Genomic DNA, 25,199 nt, shown 5'->3' on the forward strand with positions numbered 1-25,199 from the left:
CATTTATTAAGTGTGTACTATGTGCTAGACACTCTGCTAAGCACTGAAGAAAGACAAAAGACAGTGCCTTCCTTCAAGAAATTCACAATCCAGTGAAGGAGACAACAGGCAAAGAAACATATACAAACTAGAATAGATACAGCATGAATAGGAAATAATTAGCCAAGGGAATAATTAAGAGGGATTTAGAAAGAAGAATGGGACATTACTTGGAATATAGAAGAAACCAAAAAGCAGAAATGAAGAGATAAAGCATTCTAGGCATGAAGGACAGCTAGAAAAAATGCCCAGCATCAAAATGTGAAATGTCTGTGTCACTCAATTGAAAAATGTGTGAAGTAGGGGTGAGGTCCAAAGACTTGAAAAGTGGGGGGAGGGCTAAATTATGAAAGTTTCTCTATACTTAATAGAGGATTTTGTATTTGATTCTGGAAGTGATAGGAAAGCATGAGAGTTTGTTGAGTAGGAGGATCACAGTTTTGGACCTATGCTATTAGGAAGATAACTCTGGTGGCTGAATAGAGGATGGATGGGATTGGGGAGAGACTTGTGGCAAATAGACCAACCATGAAGTTATTGCAGTAGTCTAAGTATGAGGTGATGAGGACCTATATCAAGGTGGTGACAGTATCAGAGGAGAAGAATAGAGCTCATATTCAAGGTTATAAAGGTAAACTCTACTAGCCTTGGCAACAGATTGGATATAGGGGTTGGGAGATAGTAAGGAGCTGAGGATGAAACCTAGGTTGCAAGTCTGGGAGACTCAGGAGAAATTCTGATGGTAATTTCTACAGGACAAAGGAAGTTTGGAAGAGTACAAGTTTTAAGGGAAAAGATAATGAATTCAGTTTTGGATATATTGAATTTAAGATGTTCTACTGGATATCTAATTTGATATGCCTGAAAGATAGTTGGAAATGTGAAGCCAGAGATCAGCAGAGATGTTGGGGCATGATAGGTAGATCTAAGAATCATTAGCATAGAGATAATTAAATCCATAGGAGCTGATGAGAAGAACAGAGGATCCATAACAAAACATTAGAGATTCCTATGATTAGAAGTTGTGATCTGAATGAGAACTCAACAAAAGAGACTGAGGAGGAATGATCTGATAGGTAGGGAGGAAAACCAGGAGCCAGCAATGGCCCTAAAGTATATTAACAAAAAAAGCTATTTGAATATTACTAGAAAACAATTGCAAATAAGATTTTAAAGATAGACACCTGCCTCCTGCAGTTTTAGCTTTGTCTGGCATCAGGAAGTCTAAGATAACACTGACCCTCCAGGGATCCAGAATAAACATTCCAATTATTTCCTGATGAAGGTGTTAAGGACATTGAGTGAGACTAGTTTAAAACTTTCCTTGTATATACATACATCCTTCCAAGAATGCTATCAGTGGTTCCTAGCTGCTGATGTTTGGGCCTGAGCCACACCTACCCATCATTCTTTGTTTTGGAGTTTGAAGATAGACACAACACATACTCATGATCAGTATGTTTCTCAGTTAAGAAACTAAAAGAAGTTCTGTTGTTGTTGTTCAGTCATTGTGCCAGACTCTTCATGACCCCATATGGGGTTTTCTTGACAAAGACCCTGGAGTAGTTATTTCCTTCTCCAGTGAATCATCTTTTGTCAGAATTCTTCATTATGAATGTCCATCTTGGGCATAGTTTCACTGAACTATGTCAAGTCCCTGGTAGTGATCCAATCAGGGGAAAGAAGCTTACCTCTTAGCTAAATCTTAAACCAGGAAGAATGCTAAAAGAAATAAATAGCAATATAATGCTCACATTCATTGTCAGGTCCTTTAACAAGGTGACAAGAGTCTTATTAAGAAATCTTAGCTTTCATAGGATCCACAAATTAGCAGATCAATGGAAAACTTTTGTATATTTAGTAATGGAGAGGCTATGCAGCTTTATTAAAAAAAAATAGCCCCTGCAATTGGGAGGAGGCTAAAAAAGGCAGTTAAAATTAGGAAAATGGGTATATATGGTCAGATTATATCAGTTTTTTTACACTTGTTCTAGCTCATTCCTCTAGAGGATCCTTATAGACATGAAATTTTATCAGCTTTAAATTTTATTGAGGTGGACATTCTTTCATTCTCAACCATGTAGACCTCTGGACTCATAACCCAAGCCAACTGGTCTCTCCTGCACTTCATCTTCTATCTCCTTAATCATGGCTGCTTCCTCCAAATTAAAATTACACAGATAAGATTCCCTTTGTCTCCCAATTATTGGACAAACTAAGTTGACAGACATAGCAAAGGACAAGTAGAAACCATATACCTTAATTCATTACCTAGATTCATTTATCAACACTATTATGAGGGCATTAGGTATATCAAAAGGAAGAACTAAAGACAAACTACAGATTTATGATGAATTTAGAAGAGATTCTTAACTTTTTTTTTAAATGTCACAAACCCTTTGGCAATCTGCAAATACTATGGACCCCCTTTCTCAGAATAATGTTTTTAAATGCATAAAATTATATAAGGTTACAAAGGAAACAAATACATTGAAGTATAGTTATCAATATATATTTTTAAAAGTAACATGCTCATAGATAAACTCCAACCTAAAAACCCCTGATTAAAAATGAAATTTTCATAGGAATAAAAAGTCTTCAGTGTAAGGTAATTAGACATACTTAATAGCATCATAGATTTATCTTAGCTCAATGGATCAATTAAATGACTTCTAAGGGCCCCTTGGACGCTTTTAAGCCTACGCAAATTTGAGAAACAGAATTTATCATAATACACATCTGCTGTCCAGGTGTCTTCCCTTTGTCCTCCTGAATAAGAAATATAAACATTTTTAAAAATATGGAACACATATCCAAAAAAGTGAGGTAAAATGTCATATTGGATAGAGGACATACTTAGAATCAGAAAGACCAAGATTGAAGTCTTAATTCTGAACCATAGTATGTGACCTTGGGCAAACCATTTAACCTCTCAGTTTTCCAAGGCAACTCTAAGACTATGTAAGTTATAGAAGGCATTATAAATCTCCATTGGGAAAGAATATTTCTTCACTGAGTTTCCTTGATTATACTAATTAAATTACAGATCTATTTCAAAAATCTCCCTTCTAATAAAAACACAAAACAAAAATGAAAACTTCAAAAAAATTACTGTATGTCAATAGATACAGAAAAAGCTTTAAAAAAAACACTATGCATTGATAATTTTAAAAAAACACTAAAAAGATTAAGTGTAGAAGGATTTTTAACTTTTTTTTTTTATTGTGAGTCAAACCATCAGCACACACAAGCATTTCAGTATACAAAGATGAACCTAGAAAAAGATTGACATAAGAAACTGAATTTGTTACAGTCACTTTTTTAAAAGAAACACACACATATACATATATACACATACATACATATGTATGTATGTATATTAACAAGTCAAAATGTTTCCATGTTTATGTTCCCTTCTGCACTTAATGTTTTCTTCTGTGCATTAAAATGTTTTATTAATGTCCATAGAAAGGTGACCTTGAAATTGGGAAAACGTGTGTTTAGATCCCACCACTGACACAAATTGACTTTGTGTCCCTAGGCAAGTTATTTTATTTCTTAGCACTCTGGTACCTAAAATTTGAGTTGTAGAGAAGATGAAAGAACATCTGCTTTAGTATTGGGAGTTTCTTCAACCATGAGTTCTCTATACAAATAGGAAACTGTTGATCACAGGTCCAGTCAAAGCTTTCCCCACTAATCTTCCACCAATAACAAAAGCCTCACTTGTAATAAGTATGTATAGTACAGCAAAACAAATCAACACAGGGGATTTATCTAAAAATGTATATTTTTGAGTCCATTAGATCTCTCATTTTTTCTTAGCATAATTAAAAATCTTTTCCATAAGTCAAGAGCTAATGTAATAGTAGACATATTGGATACATTCCCACTAAAAACAGGTATAAAATAAGGATTCTTACCTTCACTATTTTTATTAGTTGTGAATATTAGTAGATATTATTGAATAATATTAGAGATTGTAACATTACAATTTTGAAAGATCTTCAGTTCATTTCTTTGGAGACTGTTGTGTTTCATAGTTAAGAACAATATAACCAAAAGAATGTTATTTTTAAAAGATGGGTTATTATTTAAAAATATGACTCTTTCCTTCAAGTGGAAGCTCTAGGCTCACTAAAAAAACTTTGCAATTTCTCAAAGGCAATCCAAGCTCTACACTCTTTCCCTTGTCAAATTGGAGCCAATTCCTTGTCCATTTTTGATGACTATCCAAAAGAAATACTGATGATTGAGCTGCCTACGTGGTTGGTTCAACTACGTAGCATTAAATTGGACAATGAACTTTCTTAAACCATTCATTTGCCTGTGAGAACAGTTAGACCTTATTTCGGCATGATTATGGATATCATTTAGGGTATGCTTCAGTGTTCTGGGGCTTGATATAATCAGGAGGATATCATATATGAACAGGAATATTTGGAGAACATCACAATCTGTAGGGATCTTTTTTTCTTGATCTCTGTAATTGATCTCCACAGACTAAGATTAGGTCTTTTTGTTCAGTATCTCACTGCCTATTAATTACTAAAGATTAGTTGAACAAAGTTATCTCTTACATTAATATTTTAAGAAATCTTATATAATTTTGGCTTATGCATGGGAAATAACTTTGTTAAAGGAGCAATAAAATCCTACAATAAGGTAGGCTCTTGTATTCTCTGAATCTTTTAGTCAGTTGTGTAAAGGTAGAGATTTGGTCTATTATGAAATAATTTCTTGTAAAATCCTGCCTATTCCCCTACCTGTATCCTAATCAAAGATGATCTGGATATTTATTGATTATACCCATAAAATCTTATAAAGATGTGAAAGTAGGCATAAGGGTTAGTTGTTATTTGTATTTTCTCCTTTGGGGAGGATTAATAATTGTGTCTGAGTTTTTTCACACTTTTTTGGTTTCTTCCCTTCCATCAGATACTTTTTCCCTCCATCAGATACATTTTCCCTCAATTTCTCAAGGTACTGAAAACTTATCATCTTCAGCATGGAGCTCATCACTTTCAGTATGGAGCTCATCTGTATTAGACCATTTTTTTTTTCAGTGCTACTTTCACTTTCTTTATTAGCATATCGAGACTGTGATATTCGAGAACAAAAGTGGTTCTACTATCCCAATTTGTTATAAAAATTTTTTGGTCATTTTTTTCCATCTTTCATCTAGTCAATTTTTAATGAACAAAAATCTTTTAACTGCAAATCCAACTCTATGTATCTTCATGGCTCCAGTTATTGGATTTTTCTTTTTTTTATATAGGTAATAGGTATGCCTGATAGGAATATTCTTCAGTATTTCATTTCTCAAAAAATTTACAACACAATCTTAGTTTCATGATACAATGAGCTGAAGGCATAGTTTTATTTGTATATTGAATATTTTATTCAATTTCATTAAAAATCAATAGCTTCTACAAAGTGAAGAAATACTGAATACATACATGCTATTTTCCATATTTTTCACAGATATGGTATCAACTGCATATTAACCATATTTGATCTGTTTCTCCAGTGGAAAAAATCCTTCTCCTTGGAAGCATAAACAAAAACGAAATAAGCATTGAGCAGCAATATGTCCACTCTGTTTTCCATTATTATTGTCCTATCTATCACAAGCATTTCTTTGGTTATGCTTTTTTCCCTCATTTTAGTTTGGGAAAAATACTCCTAACCCTTTTGTTTTTCATTTTTCTTGCCAACCTCTGGTCATTCTGAGCTTTTGTACTTCTGAAATTTTTTTTTTTTAACCAGACTAAACCATACTTTTTGTACTCACTTTCTGCATCCTGCTTCAGTTTCTTTTTAAAAAATTTTGCATTACTTGATTAGTTCTTTATCCAGGATCATATATTTAAAGCCGGAAGGAAGCTTTTTAAAGGTGGTCATTTAATTCATCTCTCTTTTTAAATATGAGGAATTGAAGGTCAGAGATTAAGTGATTTGCCTAAGATATTTACTTTTGTCCTTTACCATAAACTCTAATATGGAATAGTAATTTCTTTGCAAGGTTTCCATCCCTTTTTGGAGAGATTAGCTCTAGAAAAACTTTTCTTTTGATTATTATAAAAATCAAGAAGTTATTAGCTATTCTACTGATAGAGTTCCAACTAATACCTAAATAATTGAAGTTCCATATTTCTATTGTATCATGACTTGGAATCTTGGTACTTAAGGTACCAGAGCACAAAGATAAAAATAAAGCAATTATTGCCCTCAAGTATCTTATGTTCTGTTGGAAATAACATATATAATTGCAAAAAGGGAAAAATGCTAAAAAAAATATAAGCTCAAATTTTAGGTAGAAAGATATGAGCAGTGAGGGTTGGGGATGGAACAATCTACAAAGGTTTCATGTAGAACAAGGATTCTTAACTTTTTTCTGTAATAGAACCTTTCGGCACTCTGGCAAAACTTATGGACCCTTCTAAGAATGTTTTTAAACACAAAAAATAAAATACATAGGGTTTCTAAGGAAACCAAAGTTAATAAATAAAAATAAAGATGTGTTTTTCTCATCCAAGTTCATGAACCCCTGGAAATTTATCTATTAATCATTGAGGGCCAAGAATTCCAGATTTTGAACACTGATGCCAAATGTGGCTCTTGGGATGAGTTTTGAAAGAAGGAAAGGATTCAAAGCAGCAGCAGTGAGAAGGGAATACCGTTCACATATGGGGGACAGACAAGAAGTAAACAGAGATGAAAGAGCAATTACAAAAAGACCAATGTGACTGGATCTTAATGTGTACAAAAGAGATTAATGCATCAGCTAAAAAAGTTTATTAGAGCAAGTTGTGAAGGGCTTTAAAAAATGCCAAAATGGGAAATTTATATTTGATTGCTCTGGATTTAATATGGAGACATAAGAGTTTATGGAGTAAAGGAATAACATGATTAGACTTAACGCTTTAGGAAAACCATTTAGGCAATTGCATAGGATATGGATTGGAGTAGAGGGATAAGAGGCAGAGAACAAGGAATAGCAGGAAGCTATTGCAGATGCTCAGACATCATGAGGACTTGAACTAGGGAATTGGCATCAGGGAATGAAGAAGAAAATATGAGAGTTATTGTATGAAAGTAGAACTTTTTATTTTAAAATACAAGCTAAACTAATATTTAAATGTAGATTGATGCTGGCACTCATATTTCAGACGCAGTTATATTTCATATACAATACCTTGAGGAAGGAATAAAAGCTATATACTTTCAGTGACCACATGTGTACTATATTTCAATGTATTTTGATCTATTGCTATTTATGTGAGCTTTGTTAAGTGGATTTATTGTTTATGTTATCTAATTTTAACTAAGCTAATTTTAACAAAATGAACAAGTGCATTAACAAGATCTCTGCAAAGATTTGAAGAGAATATTAATAATGTAAATAATACAAGCACAAGTAAAAACCAAGAAAAATGGAAGAGCTGGCACTTTTATACCTATTACAATCTCATAAACAGCCAAATTGCAGGGGCAAAAACAATGACATTCTTATAAAATATGATAAAAAATTGGGCAAAGCTCTCCAAAATTATCAAGATGCTTTATATTTGGATTTAGATCCATTGTAATTATAAAGGAACCTTTCCTTATGTATATATTTTACCTTATTATCTAATTATAGTATGGAACCATCATGATTACCAAGATATTTAAAACTAAACATTTGTTATAAAAAAAAGTTACCTTTAAAACTTTTATATAATTATCTATAAAAAAAACTTGGATAAAGAATCTTCTAACTTATTTTAAAAGTATTCCAGAGACCTTCATAGGTTTTGAACTCACTTAAAAATGTAATACCTTCCAGTTAATTTGCACAATTGATAGGAAAGATGAAGATTTACTTGTTCAATTTCAACAAAAAATATTGAACCATCAGTTAATAGGATTGAAAAATGAATTACATGACTAAGTAAGGATAGCCAGTGATGCACTTTTTAAATCTGAATCTAAATATCTTTGTGAAGTATCTTTTTCCACCTAAATCCCAAGGATCAAAATAAACTAGACTCAGACAAAACCAGACTTTAACTCACTGTATCACAAAGTGTTAAGGCAAACTTTTTTTAAAAAAATAATGAACCATATTCAATTATATTGCTTTCTAAAATTTATTGAATACTTAAAATATTTAGTGAGCAAAATGTTTTATACCATTAAGAAATAAAAATTATTTTTTAAAATGTTTAATTCTTTTTGATGATATTCTTTTAAATTATTTTAGTGTTTGTTTTATAATATACCTAATATATTAGCATAATATTATGTGTATAATTTATAAGTAAATTATACATATACAGAGACTGTCCTGGAAATATTAGGACACCTTTAAGTTGTTAAGCCCTTTAAGAGAGAGAAGGCTTTTGGCAAAGCCTATATTAGAGATGTGTACTTAAAAAACTTTACTGTTAGGGTACACAGTAAAAAAAAAAAAAAATTAGTAGTGCACTGGTGTAGAAGATGTATATTTTTAGGTTTTGCCTGGGAGGGAGGGAAGGAAGAAGAGGTTATATAACCAGGAAAAGCACAATTCATGGATCTCATGCAAATTAGACTTTCTTGTTCTCCCCCACCCTCACCCCCCAGAGATTAGCTGTTTTAAAATAAGCTGATAATGTAATGATAAGCCCACTTTTCCCTTTTGCTCTCAGGGTTGCATAAGGAAGAGACCCTCTTCAGTCCAGAGGAGAGGAAAATCTCACTTTGTTTCATCTCACATTCTTCATTCAAATAAGGCTTTTGCCCGGTTTGAAAGGAAAATTTGATCCCCCTAGAACCAGCAGTGTCCACAGTCACCAGCAGCAGTCTTTTCTACATTACAAGAAATGATCCTAACAGGATGCAGTAGTGGCTGCTGCCCCCCCATGTAAGTTGCCAACCCCAGTTTATCATGCCTAAAGCCAAACCCGGTTGAGAGCTGCAGCCAAGTTACTCTTAGTCACAGGGCTGTAATCACATCAAAGGTCACTTTTCCTTATGTAAACCTATAAAGGTTCCTTCTGTGGGCTTATGGGAGTCTTTACTCTTTTCTGTAAAAATATTAATCAGGCACATTAACTGTTAAATGTTTTATTCATCTATATGTTAATCATGGAAGAAAATTATATTACTCTTATAGAAAACTGTTGAACAGATGTTTATTCATCAAATATAATTGCATTTAAGTGATACAGCCTCCCAATGAAAAATAAAAATAAAAATGACAAAAATGAAGAATATCCAATATAAAGAATATTTTGAAACAAATCCCAAATATGTCAAATATTTTGGTGCTGTCAAAACTAAAAAAAAAAAAATTCAGATCACATCCGAATACATAAACCACTGCTATACAATATATTCAAAACAATAGGCTCTATTTTCCTGATATTTGTTTCTGTGGCTGCAGTTTGCTTTGTTGTATCTACTAACTAGTACAATAGTATGCAGTGGCAGAATTTGTGTTTGAATGTTTTTGACTTTCATTAACAAGACCAGTTGACCAGTGTCTTGAGTTTATACTTAAATAATAATTCAACAAATTCAATTTAACCAATAAATACTGTCCCCAAAATCTTAATGTGGTTTTAAGCTTTAATGGCTTAAAATTACATTAAGACTTTTTTGAATACTGTATATTAAAAATAGCTTTCATTTTTATAGTAACATTAAAAGTTTGCATCACAGGCCTATGATGTAATTAAGTACTTTCTGAGTGTAAAACATTGTACTAGATGCTGGAGGTAACACAAAACACAAGTTCCAGGCCTCTTAAAACTTACTGTCTACTGGAGAAATTAGACATGCACAGTTTTTATGTACCATAATCCATGAAAACCTGACAAATTCGTGAGAATTGTGTGAAACTAAAGTGAGGTCTAAGGTTCCAAAAGACATTACCAACACAACAAGGTTTTATGGAGAATTTCAATAATACTTTAAAGATGAGTGGTAATTTCACAGATAGCATGGGGAAATAAAGGGTGTTCAGGGATAGGAAACTATAAGACAAGGCTTAAAAGTGCAGAACTGGGTTTGTTAAGAGACCAGAGTATCCCAGTGTGGCCAAATTACAGAGTGGATGGAGAAAAGAAATATAAGATTAGAAAAGGAAGATGGCACCAGATCATGGGCTTCCTGAAATGTCAGGCAAAGAAATATGCAATTTACACACACACATAAAATGGCAGAAGACAGACTGAAACACTTTTCTACCATATGTTGAACCACAACATGCCTAATAGAAAGGTACTTTGCTTTGGTTACAAAGACATTTTTTTTATTTCTGAATTGTGCAACTGGCAGAAAAAATTAACCTTTTTGTATTAGATACAGATTAAGTAGATTTAAAAGATTCTTTCTTATGGAAACTATCTCTTCCTCCTTAATCTCTTCCAATGAAATATTTTAGAGACTTCCCAAATCTGTGTTATAAGATACTAAAATGAATACTAAGAAATTCTGAAGTTTATTTGAATATTTTCAAGGCCAGAATTGTGTGTGTATGTGTGTGTGTGTGTTTGTGTGTGTTTATATATATATACACATACATACATATATATATGTATGTATATACATACATATATATATATATATGTATGTATATATATATTAAAAAGAGAGCACACCAAAATAAAATTTATTATGCAAAAGATTTACATGGATAATATTTATAACATTTGTACAAATTAATTTATAAATATTTTGTATTGCAGTCATTTTCAAATAATTCCTAATAATTACTGCGCAATAGTGAAAACCATGCTAGACTTGGAGTCATCCAGACCTGAGTTTCTTTTCACTTGGAAACCGTGGGACCATAAGCATGTCCCTTAAACTTTTGGGACCCTTAGTTTGTCCCTTAAACTTTTGGGACCCTTAGTTTTCTTATTTATAAAATGGGTATAATAATACCTGTTATATAGCTAACTCACAGAATTGTTAACCAAGTTTCAGATAATGATAAGTTCTTTTAAAACTTTAAAGTACTATAGAACTGTTAGCAATTACTGTTCAATCTTGCTGAGTCTCTGTTCTGCAGCAGCTCAGTTGGTCCCTCAAAAACTGCAATAGCTTGAATGTCCAAGATTTTGTATCAGGCAACAACATGAGAATTGAAATAAGTTTACCTCAGTTTACCAATCTATATTTTCTTTGTGAATCTGATACCAGAAAGGATCTATATTTTTGTTGCCTGAAAAGATAGGAAGATGAAAGGAAGATACTGATTCTACCTAATTAGCAAGCAACCAGATTAAAAGGGATGGGAAAAGTTCTATAAATACATTTAAGTAATGCCTAACTAAATCTGATGAGGTTCTAACTCAATACCCCCTGAACATTAATGAAAATTAAAGTTAATCCTGAAGCTGTGGAGTAATTTTCAGACATTTTCCAATACTTCTGAAGCAACTCTGACTTGTAGAGATAAAATGGGAGGGATTAGAGACAGAAATAGTATTCAGGGACTATACATTGTCCTAAGATACACTGGGATATGCTTTTCCCTCAGGGTATTTACTTGGTATGTGGGAGCTTTGAGGGAGGCACACTAAAATACAGGAGGAGAACCACAAGAGACAAGTGTCATAAAAATATAGAAAGGAGAGGGTCTCTAGGATAAAATGGTAGTTAACAGTAACTGGAGAAGTCAAAAAGAATGAGTTTTGGTTATCAAGAGATAAAATGAGATACTCATAAAGCCCTTTGCAGACTTTAAAACATTATATGAATGCTTGTCATTATTATAATTGGTAGCTTTGTAGAGGACAATTCAGTTGGCTGTTGAGGTCAAAAGTAGTAGTGTAGATTAAAGCTTGGAAGTGTGAAAGATTCATCTTAATATTTTAATCAGTGACTAAAGTGATAGCAAAGAAGGTAAGTTAATAGACAGGGGAGGAGAATTTCTAATTTGATTACTAAAAAAAAAAAAAGTAAAAGCATAAAACCAACAACCAATCAAAAACTAAGGAGCATTGGAGAGCCATAGTTACCTATGAGTATTATTTTTAACGATCTATGATAAGATTTTGACTCAAGTCTATCCATGAAATATCCACGAAAAAACTACAGAAAATCCTGAAACTGGTTCCTAGATTTTTATTTTTTATTTATTTTTTTTTTAGTTTCTCCTTGGAGTAGTGGAGTTACTTTCTTCTTCCAGGTTTCTACTTCTTGGGTTTATCTCAGTTCATAATATTTCTTTAATGTGTTTTTCTTTTTCTTTCCCCTCTATCTCCAGCTTCAATTACTATATTGGGACTTTGTTAAGATTCATGTAGGTTCTCATACTCTTGGATGTAATAGGAAGGTCTTGATTGGTCCTGGATACAGTGGCTAAGATTAGGCCCTTAACCTATGGAGGAATTCTTAGGTTTGGGTTCTGTAACCTGATGGCTCCACTGAGGTTTTAGCCATAGTCCATTCTCTGTCTTCTCTTTGTTCCACCGTAAATCTAGAGTAGATGTCTTTTTTTCAACAAGATACTAGCATGTCTCAGTGTGTTGTAATACACGGGAGAGATATTGGGATACACAGGAGCCATCTGACAGTGGCTGCTGAAGATCCAACCCAGAATGGATCTTCTCTTGTGAGAGAATGATACAAGGAGACTGAGAGGCAGTTGTGTTGTCTGACCTCTCTGACTGAGGGGCCGTTGCATTGTCTGAAGTCTCTTCTCTTCCCTTTGCCTCCAATTTATCTCATTTCCAGTCCACAACACCTGCCTCAGCAAAGGCTGCCCTGCAACTCATTCAGATATTATGATCCACAGTTGTGGAGGCTCTCAGAGAATCGACTTGTCCCTTAACATCAGTGCAATGTTTTTGATTATATTAATATGTGGCCTGCTTTTTTTTTTGTTCTTTTTACGTGTGTGTGTGTGTGTGTGTGTGTGTGTATAAAACATGGTAGAAATATATTTAAATTTAATATAGTCATACATATTTATATGATTATCTTGCTGTACAAGAAAAAATCTGATCAAAAAGGAAAAATAAATGAAAAATAAAATTCAAGCAACAAAAAAAGAAGTTAAAATGGTATATTGTGATTCCTACTCAGTTCCCATGGAACTCTCTCTGGGTGTAGATGATTCTCATCATCACAAGATTATTGGAACTGATCTGAATCATCCAATTATTTTTTTTAATGTGATGATCAACTCTGATAGATGTGGCTCTTTTCTTTTTTTATTATAGCTTTTTATTGACAAAACATATGCATGGGTAATTTTTCAACACTGACCCTTACAAATACTTCTGTGCCAACTTTTCCCTTCCTTTCCTCTTCCTTCCCTACAGTTCTCTTATTGCACAAGAAAAATCAAATTTAGAAAGGTAAAAATAACCTGGGAAAAAAAAAACAAAAATGCAAGCAGTCCATACTCATTTCCCAGTCTTCTTTCGCTGGGTATAGCTGGTTCTGTTCATTACTGATCAATTGGGACAGAATTGGATCCTCTCATTGCCAAAGATAGCTACTTCCATCAGAATTGATTCTCATATAGTATTGTTGTTGAAGTATATACTGATCTCCTGGTTCTGCTCATTTCACTTAGCATCAATTCATGTAAGTCTTTCTAATCCTCTCTGTATTCATCCTGCTGGTCATTTCTTACAGAACAATAATATTCCACAACATTCATATACCATAATGTACTCAGCCAATCTCCAATTGATGGGCATCCACTGAATCATTTAATTGTTGAGAAGAACCACATCCATAAGAATTGATCTTTGTAAAACCTAGTTGTTGTGCATAACGATCTCCTGATTCTGCTTCTTTCACTTAGCACCCATTCATGTAAGTCTCTCCAGACCCCTCTGAAACCATCCTGCTGATCATTTCTTACTAAATAATAATATCCCATAACATTCATATACCATAACTTATTCAGCCATGCTCCAACTGATGGGCATCCACTCAGTTTCCAGTTTCTTGCCACTACAAAGAGGACTGTCACAAACATTTTTGCATATGTAGGTCCCTTTCCCTCCTTTAAGATCTCTTGGGATATAAGCACGATGGAAACACTGCTGGGTCAAAGAGTATGCACAGTTTGATAGCTCTTTGAGCATGGTTCCAAATTGCTCTCCAGAATGGTTGGATCAGTTCACAACTCCACCAATAATGTATTATTGTCCCAGTTTTCCCACATCCCCTCCAACATTCATCATTATCTTTTCCTGTCATCTTAGCCAATCTGAAAGGTTTGTAGTGGTACCTTAATTGTCTTAATTTTCACTTCTCTGATCAATAGTGATTTATTTAGAACACCTTTTCATATGGCTAGAAATGGTTTCAATTTCTTCATCTGAAAATTGCCTATTTATATCCTTTGACCATTTATCAATTGGAGAATGGCTTGAATTCTTACAAAGTTGAGTCATTCTCTATAATTTTAGAAATGAGACCTATTCAGAACCCTTAAGTGTAAAAATGTTTTTCCAGTTTATTGCTTCCCTTCTAATCTTGTCTGCATTAGTTTTGTTGGTACAAAAACTTTTCAACTTAATATAATCAAAATTATCTATTTGGTGTTCAGTAATGAGTTACAGCTCTTCTTTGGCCACAAATTCCTTCCCTCTCCATAGATCTGAGAGGTAAACTATCCTATATTCTTCTAATTTGTTTATAACATCACTCTATGTCTAAATCATGGACCTTCTCTTGGTGGTATATGGTGTTAGGTGTGGATCAGTGCCTAGTTTCTGCCATACTAGTTTCCAATTTTTCCAGCAGTTCTTGTCAGTGAGTCCTTAACCCAAAAGTCTGGTTTTTGCTATAATCATTGACTATTTTGTCCTGTGAATCCACTGATTGACTTCTCTCTTTCTTAACCAGTACCAAATGGTTTTGATGACCACTGCTTTATAATATAGTTTTAGGTCTGACATAGTTAAGCCACCTTCATTGGCATTTTTTTTCATTGATTCCCTTGAGATTCTTGACCTTTTGTTCTTCCAGGTAACTTTATTATTTTTTCTAGATCTGTAAAATAATTTGTTGGGAGTTTGATTGGTATGGCATTGAATAAATAGACTAATTTAAATAGTATTGTCGTTATATTCACTTGGCCTATTCATGAGCACTTGATATTTTTCCAATTGTTTAGATCTGGTATTGTGTAGAAAATGTTTTGTAGTTGCGTTCATATAGATCCTGACTTTCCCTTGGCAGGTAGACTCCAAAATATTTTATATTATCAACAGTTATTTTAAATGGAATTGCTCTTTGTATCTCTTGCTGCTGGACTTTGTTGGTGATATATAAAAATGCTGATGATTTCTGTGGATTTATTTTGTATCTTGCAATTTTACTAAAGTTGTGGATTGTTTCTAGTAGTTTTTTAGTTGATTCTTTAGGGTTCTCTAAGTATACCATCATATCATCTGCAAAGAATGATGATTTGGTTTCCCATTGCCTATTCTAATTCCTTTAATCTCTTTTTCTTCTTTTATTGCCAAAGCTAACATTTTTTATTATTAAAATATATATATTTTTTTATTATAGCTTTTTATTTACAAGATATATGCATGGGTAATTTTTCAGCATTGATCCTTGCAAAACCATCTGTTCCAACTTTTTCCCTCCTTCTCCACCCCCCTCCCCTAGATGGCAAGTAGACCCTTACATGTTCAATATGTTAAAGTATATGTTAAATACAATATATATTTACATATCCATAGTTATTTTGCTGCACAAGAAAAATCAGATTAAGACATAAGGTAAAAATAACCTGAGAAGGAAATCAAAAATGCAAGTAAACAAAAACAGAGAGAGTGGAAATGCTATGTTATGGTTTATACTCATTTCCCATAGTTCTTTCACTGAGTGTAGCTTCATTATTGAACAAATGGAATTGATTTGGTTCATCTCATTGTTGAAGAGAGACATGTCCATCAGAATTGATCATCATATAGTATTGTTGAAGTGTATAATGATCTCCTGGGTCCTGCTCACTTCACTCAGCAGCGGTTCATGTAAGTCTCTCCAGATATGTCTGAAATCATCCTGCTGCTCATTTCTTACAGAACAATAACATTCCATAACATTCATATGCCACAACTTATTCAGCCATTCTCCAATTGATGAGCATCCATTCCATTTCCAGTTTCTGGCCACTACAAAAAGGGCTGCCACAAACATTTTTGCACATACAGGTCCCTTTCCCTTCTTTAAGATCTCTCTGGGATATAAGCCCAGTAGTAACACTTCTGGATCAAAAGGTATGTACAGTTTGATAACTTTTTTGAGCATAGTTCCAAATTGCTCTCCAGAATAGTTAGATTCGTTCACAATTCACAAATCAGTGTCCCAGTTTTCCCACACCCCCTCCAACATTCAGCATTATCTTTTTCTGTCATCCTAACCAATCTGATAGGTGTGTAGTAGTATCTCAGAGTTGTCTTAATTTGCATTTTTCTGATTAATAATGATTTGGAGCATATTTTCATATGGCTAGAAATAGTTTCAATGTCTTCATCTGAGAATTGTCTGTTCATATCCTTTGACCATTTTTCAATTGGAGAATGGCTGGATTTCTTATAAATTAGAGTCAATTCTCTCTATATTTTAGAAATGAGGCCTTTATCAGCACCTTTGATTGTAAAGATGTTTTCCCAGTTTATTGTTTCCCTTCTAATCTTGTCTGCATTAGTTTTGTTTGTACAAAAGCTTTTTAATTTGATATAATCAAAGTTTTCTATTTTGTGATCAATAATGATCTCTAGCTCTTCTTTGGCCACAAATTCCTTCCTCCTCCATAGGTCTGAGAGGTAAACTATCCTATGTTCTTCTAATTTATTTATAATCTCATTCTTTATCCCTAGATCCTGAACTCATTTTGATATCCTTATCTTGATGTATCGTGTTAAGTGTGGGTCAGTGCCTAGTTTCTGACATACTAATTTCCAATTTTCCCAGCAATTTTTGTCAAATAGTGAGTTCTTATCCCAAAAGCTGGGGTCTTTGGGTTTGTCAAACACTAGATTATTAGAGTTATTGACTATTTTGTCCTGTGAACCTAATCTATTCCACTGATCAATTAGTCTATTTCTTAGCCAATACCAAATGGTTTTGGTGACCACTGTTTTATAATATAGTTTTAGATCTGGGTACAGCTAGGCCACCTTCATTTGATTTTTTTTTTCATTAGTTCCCTTGAAAGTCTTGACCTTTTGTTCTTACAGATGAATTTTGTTATTTTTTCTAGATTATTACAATAGTTTTTTGGGGAATCTGATTGGTATAGCATTAAATAAATACATTAAATTAAGGTATTGTAATGTAAACTAATGTAGTATTGTCATCTTTATTATGTTCGCTCTACCTATCCAAGAGCATTTAATATTTTTCCATTTGGTTAGGTCTAACTTTATTTTTGTGGAAAGTGTTTTGTAGTTTTTTGCTCATATAGTTCCTGACTTTCTCTTGGCAGATAGATTCCCAAATATTTTATACTATCGGCAATTACTTTAAATGGAATTTCTCTTTGTATCTCTAACTGTTGGATTTTGTTATTGATATATAAGAATGCTGAAGATTTATGTGGGTTTATTTTGTATCCTGCAATTTTGCTAAAGGTGTGGATTGTTTCTAATAGCTTTTTAGTAGAATCTCTGGGGTTCTCTAAGTATACTATCATATTATCAGCAAAGAGTAATAATTTGGAATTACCTCATTACCTACTCTAATTCCTTTAATCTCTTTCTCAACTTTTATTGCCGAAATCAACATTTCTAATACAATATTGAATAGTAATGGTGATAGTGGGCAACCTTGTTTCACTCCTGATCTTATTGGGAAAGGTTCCAGTTTATCCCCAATTACATATGATACTTATTGATGGTTTTAAATAGATGCTATGACTATTTTAAGGAAAAACCCAATTATTCATATGCTCTCAAGTGTTTTTAATAGGAATGGATGTTGGATTTTTATCAAATGCTTTTTCTGCCTCTGTTGAGATGATCATATGATTTTTATTAATTTGGTTATTGATTATGCTAATAGTTTTCCTAATATTGAACCAGTCCTGCATTCTTGGTACAAATCCTACTTGGTCATGGTGTATTATCCTGGGGATGATTTTCTGTAATCTCTTAGCTAATATTTTATTTAAGATTTATGCATCAATATTCATTATGGAAATTGGTTTGTAATTTTCTTTCTCTGTTTTCACCCCGCCTGGTTTAGGTATCAGCACCATATCTGTGTCATAAAAGGAATTTGGTAGGAGTCCTTCTTTCCCTATTTTTTCATAGTTTATATAGTATTGGAATTAATTGTTCTTTAAATGTCTGGTAGAATTCACATGTAAATCCATCTGGTCCTGGAGATTTTTTTCTTAGGGAATTACTAGTGTGTTCTATTTCTTTTTCTAAAATGTGACTATTAAAATAATTTATTTCCTCTTCTGTTAACCTGGGCAATCTATATTTTTGTAGGTATTCCTCCATTTCACTTAGATTATCAAATTTATTAACTATAGTTGGGCAAAATTACTCCTGATTAATGCTTTAATTTCCTCTTCATTGGTGGAAAGTTCTTCTTTTTTATTTTTGATACTAACAATTTGAATTTCTTCTTTCCTTTTTTTAAGCAAATTGTCTAAAGTTGTTGGGGTTTTTTTTGGTCATAAAACCAACTCTCTTAGTTTTATTTATTAATGCAATAGTTTTCTTATTTTCAGTTTTATTAATTTCCCCTTTTATTTTCAGAATTTCAAATTTGTTAATTTATTTGGGGTTTTTAATTTGTTCTTTTTCTAGCTTTTTTAGTTGCAAGCCCCCAGTTCATTGATTTTCTCTTTCTCTATTTTATGCAAATAAGCATCAAGAGATATAAAATTTCCCCAAATTACTGCTTTGGCTATATCCCCAAAATTTTGGTATATTGTCTCATTATTGTCAATCTCTTGAATGAAATTACTGATTGTGTCTATGATTTTTTGTTTCACTCATTCATTCTTTAGGATTAGATTATTTAGTTTCCAATTATTTTTTGGTCTATCCCTGATCTTTTATTGAATGTAATTTTTATTGCATCATGATCTTTAAAATTATTCATTTACTATTTTTACTTTTCTGCATTTGATTTTGAGATCTTTATGTCCTAACATATGGTCAATTTTTAAATAGCTTCCATGGACTGCTGAGAAAAAAACGACTACATTCAAAACCTCAACCTACTACAATGCTAAAAATCCTCGTATCAACTTCCATGCTCATCCCACTAACATGATACTCCAAAAAACCCTGAGTATGAATCAACACTACAACTCAGTTTCCTAATTAGCATCTGAAGCCTAACCCTTCTTTATCACAGCTCCGACCTACGCTATAATTATAATAACTCCTTTCTGTCTCCATTCAATTTTCTCCACAAAGATCTATCATACCTAACTTTTCTAAAATTCTATTTACCTTCTTAACTTCTTTCTTATTTATTTTGTGGTTCGATTTATCTAGTTCTGAGAGAGCAAGGTTGAGATATCCCACACTATTATAGTTTTGCTATCTAATTCTTGCAGCTCACTTAACTTCTCCTCTAGGAATTTAGATGCTACACCACTTGGTGTATATATGTTTACTATTGATATTCTTCATTATCTATGGTACCTTTTAATAAAATGTAGTTTCCTTCCTTATTTCTTTTAATTAGATAAATTTTTGCTTTTGCTTGATCTAAAATCAGGAGGGCTACCTTGCTTTTTTTTTTTTTTTTTTTTTACTTCACCTGAAGCATAATAAATTCTGGTCCAGCCTTTTACCTTTATTCTGTATGTATCATTATGCTTTAAATGTGTTTCTTGTAAACAACATATTGTAGGATTCTGGCTTTTAACCCAGTCTGCTATCCACTCCCGCTTTATGGGAGAGTTCACCCTATTCAAATTCACAGTTAAAATAATTAATTTTGCAGTTCCCACCATCTTATTTTCCCCAAGTTATGCTTTTCTTTTTCCTTTCTCTTTCCTCCTCCCCAGTATTTTGATTCTGATTACTCCTTCCCTCAAACAGCCCTCCTCCTTTACAGCCCCTCCCTCATTCTCATACCTTTCCCCTACTTTTCTTTTCCCTTCTATTAGCCTTCTCCTTTCTTTTCCCCTTCCCCCCTTCTACTTTTCTATAAATTAAGACAAATTTCTCTGTGAAACCAAATATGTCTGATATTCTCTCTTTGAGCCAAATCTGATGAGAGTAAGATTCACACAATGATCCCCCCTCCCTTCCCTCAATTATAATAGGTCTCCTTGGCCTCTTCATGAGATGTAATTTCCCTCTTTTTACCTCCACTTTCCTCTTTTTTCAGTACAATCTGCTTTCCACCACTTACCACTCCAAATATTTGTGACTTCTGTCACTCCAAAACCAGTTCAGAGGCTGGATTTGTTAATTTGAGGGACATGAGGAAAGCTCAGAAAAAGATGTCTCCTCCCTGCCATCTTACTACCACCCCCTTGACTCAGCCCTCTGTAACTGGCCTTCTGAAAGAATCCCTGTGTTTTGCCTCCTAAATGATGTTCTTGCCCTTTGTGTTGTTTGGCTTAAACCACAATGTGGGTTGGGCTAAATATTTTCCATACTCTTTAAGCAAATCAGAGATTTAGGAGTTAAATAGTGGGGTCAGAACTACAATTATGAAAAAACTTGAATTTTGTACTTAGGGCACCTCTTTATTCCTAGGTTGTTGATTTGGTGAGTGAAGGTACTGAGGAGAGATCAGACAAATTTATAAATGATATGAATGTGGAATGGATAGTTAATGTCTTAAATGGCAGAATAAAGATTTATAAAAGTCTCTATAGATTAAAACCATAGGCTAAATCTAATAAGAATACATTCCATAGAAATAAATAACATTCTACATTTGTATTAAAAAAATCAGCCAAACAAATGCAGAATGGAATCAAATGTACATTTTAGAAATGTGAAAACAACCATTTTATAAAAAAGATCTGGGGATCTTATCATGAGCCAAATAGCTGATGTAGTTGCTCAAAAAAAAAAGCATCTAAATTCTCAGGGTGATAATATATTAAGTTCTCTAAGATAGCGACTAACAAGAATGAGAAGATTGAGGACCTCACTTTCAATAAGAAGCATATAAACCTCATATTTCTGCTATAGTCAACCTAAGCATAAAGTATGGATTGGTCTCCTTCCTAGAAGTGTGATATTGGGATTTTAATAACAATGTCTGGGATCAACACAGAAATTGAAGGTGTTCCTTAAATATATTAAAAAAAAAAAGATGGACTCAAATGTTGAAACAAAGAAGATAAAATTTCTAAGGAAGTAGAGAAAAACCTTCATTTGTTAAGGAGCAGCATAAATGAATGAAACGAGGAAATTGCAAAGAAAAATCACTAAACCAAAGAGATGAGACTTCCAGAAGAAGCAGTTGGACCCTCTAAAGAGGAGGTAACTGATTTCTAAGGTGATATGAATCTATACATGCTGTTGGTGGAGAGAACTTCTAGGAAGGGACAGAAAAAAATAGATTAGAAGAGTTAGGGTAAATAAATCCCTACTTGTGGGTTCCCGAGACATTTATTTGCCAATTTAGTAACAATAAAGAGGTCTGTTGTCTTGCCAGACCATGAGAGAATCTCCCAAGACTTTTAATTATTTTTACTTTAACTCACTAATTGTGAGGGCGCATGTGATACTGCTAAAAGAAATCTAAGAAATAATACTATAATAAATGAAATGTTTTTTTTCAAGGAAGGAGAAAAGGAAGTAGTGTTTTAATTACTATTGTTCTTCATAAATAAAAGCTTTAGAAGGAAAAGAAATGCAGATTTGGGAAATGAACAAGTTTAAAAGATGCAGAGTGAGAGCAACATTTGGATTTCCAAACTATGATTTAAAATATAGGAATGACAAGCTACTGGACAAGAATGTAGTACAAGGAGAGTAAATGGGAAAATTAACTTCTTTAAATACACAACTAGATATTAGCAGCAGAGAATTCCAGAAGTTCATGGAAGACAAAAACTGACTTAGATGGCAGAACTAGTGGCAAATGCAAAAGTTGCAAAAAGAGATGGGGGGGAGTGGGGCAAATTTAGGGTATATGTAAGAGTTCTTACATACAATCAGAGCTATCCAAAGGGTAGAATAGGTTACCTTGGGAGGGGGTGGGGTTCTCTTCATAGAAGTGTTCAAAGTTTGATTAATTACTTCCAGCCCATATTTTAGAGAGGAGATTGTTATTCAGGTGATGACTGGACTAGATAGCTTCTGGATTGATCCAATTCTGAAAGTTTGTCATTTTGATTGTGTTAATAAAATTATACTGTGTAGAACCAAGATTATTATTCTACCCTAATCAGATCACAGTTGGACAGTAGTGCTAAGTTCTCAGCTCTTCTTTTTTATGTAAGCTGTAGCATGTACAAATGTAGAAAGTCAAATAGTATGATGATATTATTCATTAAAAGAATTGGGAGTTGTTATCCTGAAGAAGACAACTTTAGAGGCATGTGATAGTTATTTTTCAATGTTTTGGGAGTTTTCCTAGAGAAGAGATTACATTTATTAATACTTGACCCCAAATGGATAATAATAGTATTTGTCAATAATATTTTGTTTTTCTAATTACATGTAAAAATAGTTTTCAAAATTCATTTTTTGTAAGATTTTGAATTCTAAAATTTTTCTCTCCATTTCTCTCCTCCCCAAAATACCAAGCAATTCAATAGAGGCTATACATGTACAATCATTTTAAACATAGGGAAGATTTTTTTAAAGACAGATTTCAGGTCTACACAAGAAAAAAAACCCTCAACAATTAGAGTTGTCCAAAAATGGGAATAACTACGTGGGGATACATTGAATTCCCCCATTATTCAAAAGTTTTTAATACAGTTTGGATGACTGTTTATCAAGAATGCATGGCAGGGGGCAGCTAGGTGGTGCAGTGGATAGAGCACCATCCTTGAAGTCAGGAGGACCTGAGTTCAAATTTGATCTCAGACATTAGTTGTGTGACCCTGGGCAAGTCACTTAACCCCAATTGCCTCAGAAAGAAAAAAAAGACTGTATGGCAGACATTCTCAGTAAATTTATGGCATTAGATTAAGTAATCTTTGAAGTCCATTCCTACTATGAGAATTGGTAAACAGAGCCATTTTTTGTTATGTATTAAAAGTGTTTTGAATCTTTTAAATACATAGAAAGCAAATATAACTCATGAATTTATAGTCTCCTAATGACTTTAGAATTCTACTTTGTGTTCATAGCTTTTTGAGTTTAGCCCTGTTTTTATTTACTTATGAAAGGAAAGAATAAATTACTTTTAAATTTTCTTTCAGTTAACAATTTCACAAGCCTCTAAAAAACAACCTATGGATTCTTTGCCCAAGATGAAAGAAAATCTCCTTAAAAGGTAAGTAATGTCTCTAATTTCAGTTCAAGTTCTAGTTTGATTTTTGTGGATGAATTAATATTTAGCTATAGTTTAGTGAGCTTTAGCACTGTGCTTATTGTGAAGGATATAAATATACAAAAGTGAAATAGTCCTTTTCCTTGAAAAGTTTACATGTTAATAAGAAAAAAACAGCACATAGAGAAAGTTAGGCAGGACAGATGGCACAGGATGGTGGCCGAGCGCAGTACTTCTTAGATTTTTTTCCATCTTCAACCCTTTTTTACCTAACAAATTTTTACGTAATCCTGAGTATATAGGTATATAAAATAAGTATACAAATCAAACATTTATTGATAATAAATCATAATTTTATGATCCCAATATTCAGTTATAAGATTTCATATGGGATCATGAACCACAGTTTAAGAAACTGGAGTCTAGGGAGTACACCTTCAGGACACAATGCAGAAATTAATAGTCTGGAGGACACAGTGGATAAGGCAAATGAGGCAAGACCTAGTGAGCTGGAGAGTAAAGCAGAAGGAGGAATTGTAATGTTGTAGCATAGGAAAGGAGGCATAGAGTCCAGCACATCAGCAGGGTGAATGGAAAGCTTTAGTGGTCTGTTGGGCAGATAACTTAGATTTACCTCTGATAATTATCTCTGCAGGCAAATGCTACCAATAAATACTGGCATTTATTTTATTTCAAGAATAATAAAGTTAATCCATTATCATAATCTAAAACTGAATAATGCTCAAGGTGATATTTTAAAATTACATCACAAAAGTGTATAATTAATCATTTAAAAAACATTTTTGATACATTTTTTCAATTACATATAAAAGCAGTTTTTAACATTTTTTTAAAATGTTGGGTTCCATATTCTGTGTCTCTCTCCCTTTTCACCTTATCAAGAAGGCAAAAAATTTGTTTTTTTTAAATATTATTTTAGTTTTTCCAATTACAAGTATAGTTTTCATTTTTGTAAAACTTTATGTTCTCCCTCCTTCCCTTCTCCCCCAAAGACAGCAAGGAATCTGACATGGGTTAAATATGTGCAATTGTTTTAAACACCTTTCTGTATTTGTTGTGTTATGCAAGAAAAATCTGATCAAAAGGGAAAAAACCACAAGAAAGGGAAAAAACAAACATTAACAACAAAAAGATGAAAATACTATGTTTTGATCCACATTTAGTCTCCATAATTCTCTCTCTCTGGATGCAGATGGCACTTTACATCATGAGTCTATTAGAATTGCCTTGAATTACTTCATTGTTGAAAAGAACCAAGTCCATCACAGTTGATCATCATATAATCTTATTATTACTGTGTATAAGGTTGTCTTGGTCCTGCTCACTTCACTCATCATCAATTCATGTAAGTCTTTCTAGGCTTTTCTAAAATCAGTCTGCTCATCGTCTCTTATAGAACAATAATATTCCATTACATCCATATATCATAACCTATTCAGACATTTCCCAACTGATAGTAATCAGTTCTTGCCATAACAAAAAAAGCTGCTACAAACATTTTTGCACATGTAGGTCCTTTTTCCTCTTTCATGATCTCTTTAGGACACCTGTAGAAACACTGCTGGATCAAAGAAGGGTATGCACATTTTTATAGCCCTTTGGGCATAGTTCCAAACTATTTTCCAGAATGGTTGGATCATTTCACAACTCTACCAACAATTCATTCGTGTCACAATTTTCCCATATCTCCTCTAATATTTATCATTTTTCTTTTTGTCATTTTAGTTCATCTGAGAGGTATG

General features: G+C 33.0%; 1 protein-coding gene across 13 annotated transcripts in view; it reads left to right on the forward strand.

The window, feature by feature from the left end:
- The window catches only part of CCDC169 (coiled-coil domain containing 169), a 129,225-nt gene that overhangs the window by 43,936 nt on the left and 60,090 nt on the right, over positions 1–25,199 (forward strand). For 6 of the 13 annotated variants that reach the window (XR_007952034.1, XM_051986460.1, XM_051986461.1 and 3 more), the window contains one exon: positions 23,366–23,439. Coding sequence is in view for 5 of the 13 variants with exons in the window: in XM_051986460.1 (XP_051842420.1) it covers positions 23,366–23,439 (74 nt within the window). In the remaining 8 variants the exon portion in view is untranslated. Of the gene's footprint in view, positions 1–8,714; positions 8,930–18,240; positions 18,277–19,184; positions 19,306–23,365; positions 23,440–25,199 lie in introns of all 13 variants that reach the window. The other 7 variants (XR_007952028.1, XR_007952029.1, XR_007952027.1 and 4 more) reach the window with 3 other exon arrangements.

This window comes from Antechinus flavipes, chromosome 3, assembly GCF_016432865.1.
Source record: "Antechinus flavipes isolate AdamAnt ecotype Samford, QLD, Australia chromosome 3, AdamAnt_v2, whole genome shotgun sequence".
NCBI lineage: Eukaryota > Metazoa > Chordata > Mammalia > Dasyuromorphia > Dasyuridae > Antechinus > Antechinus flavipes.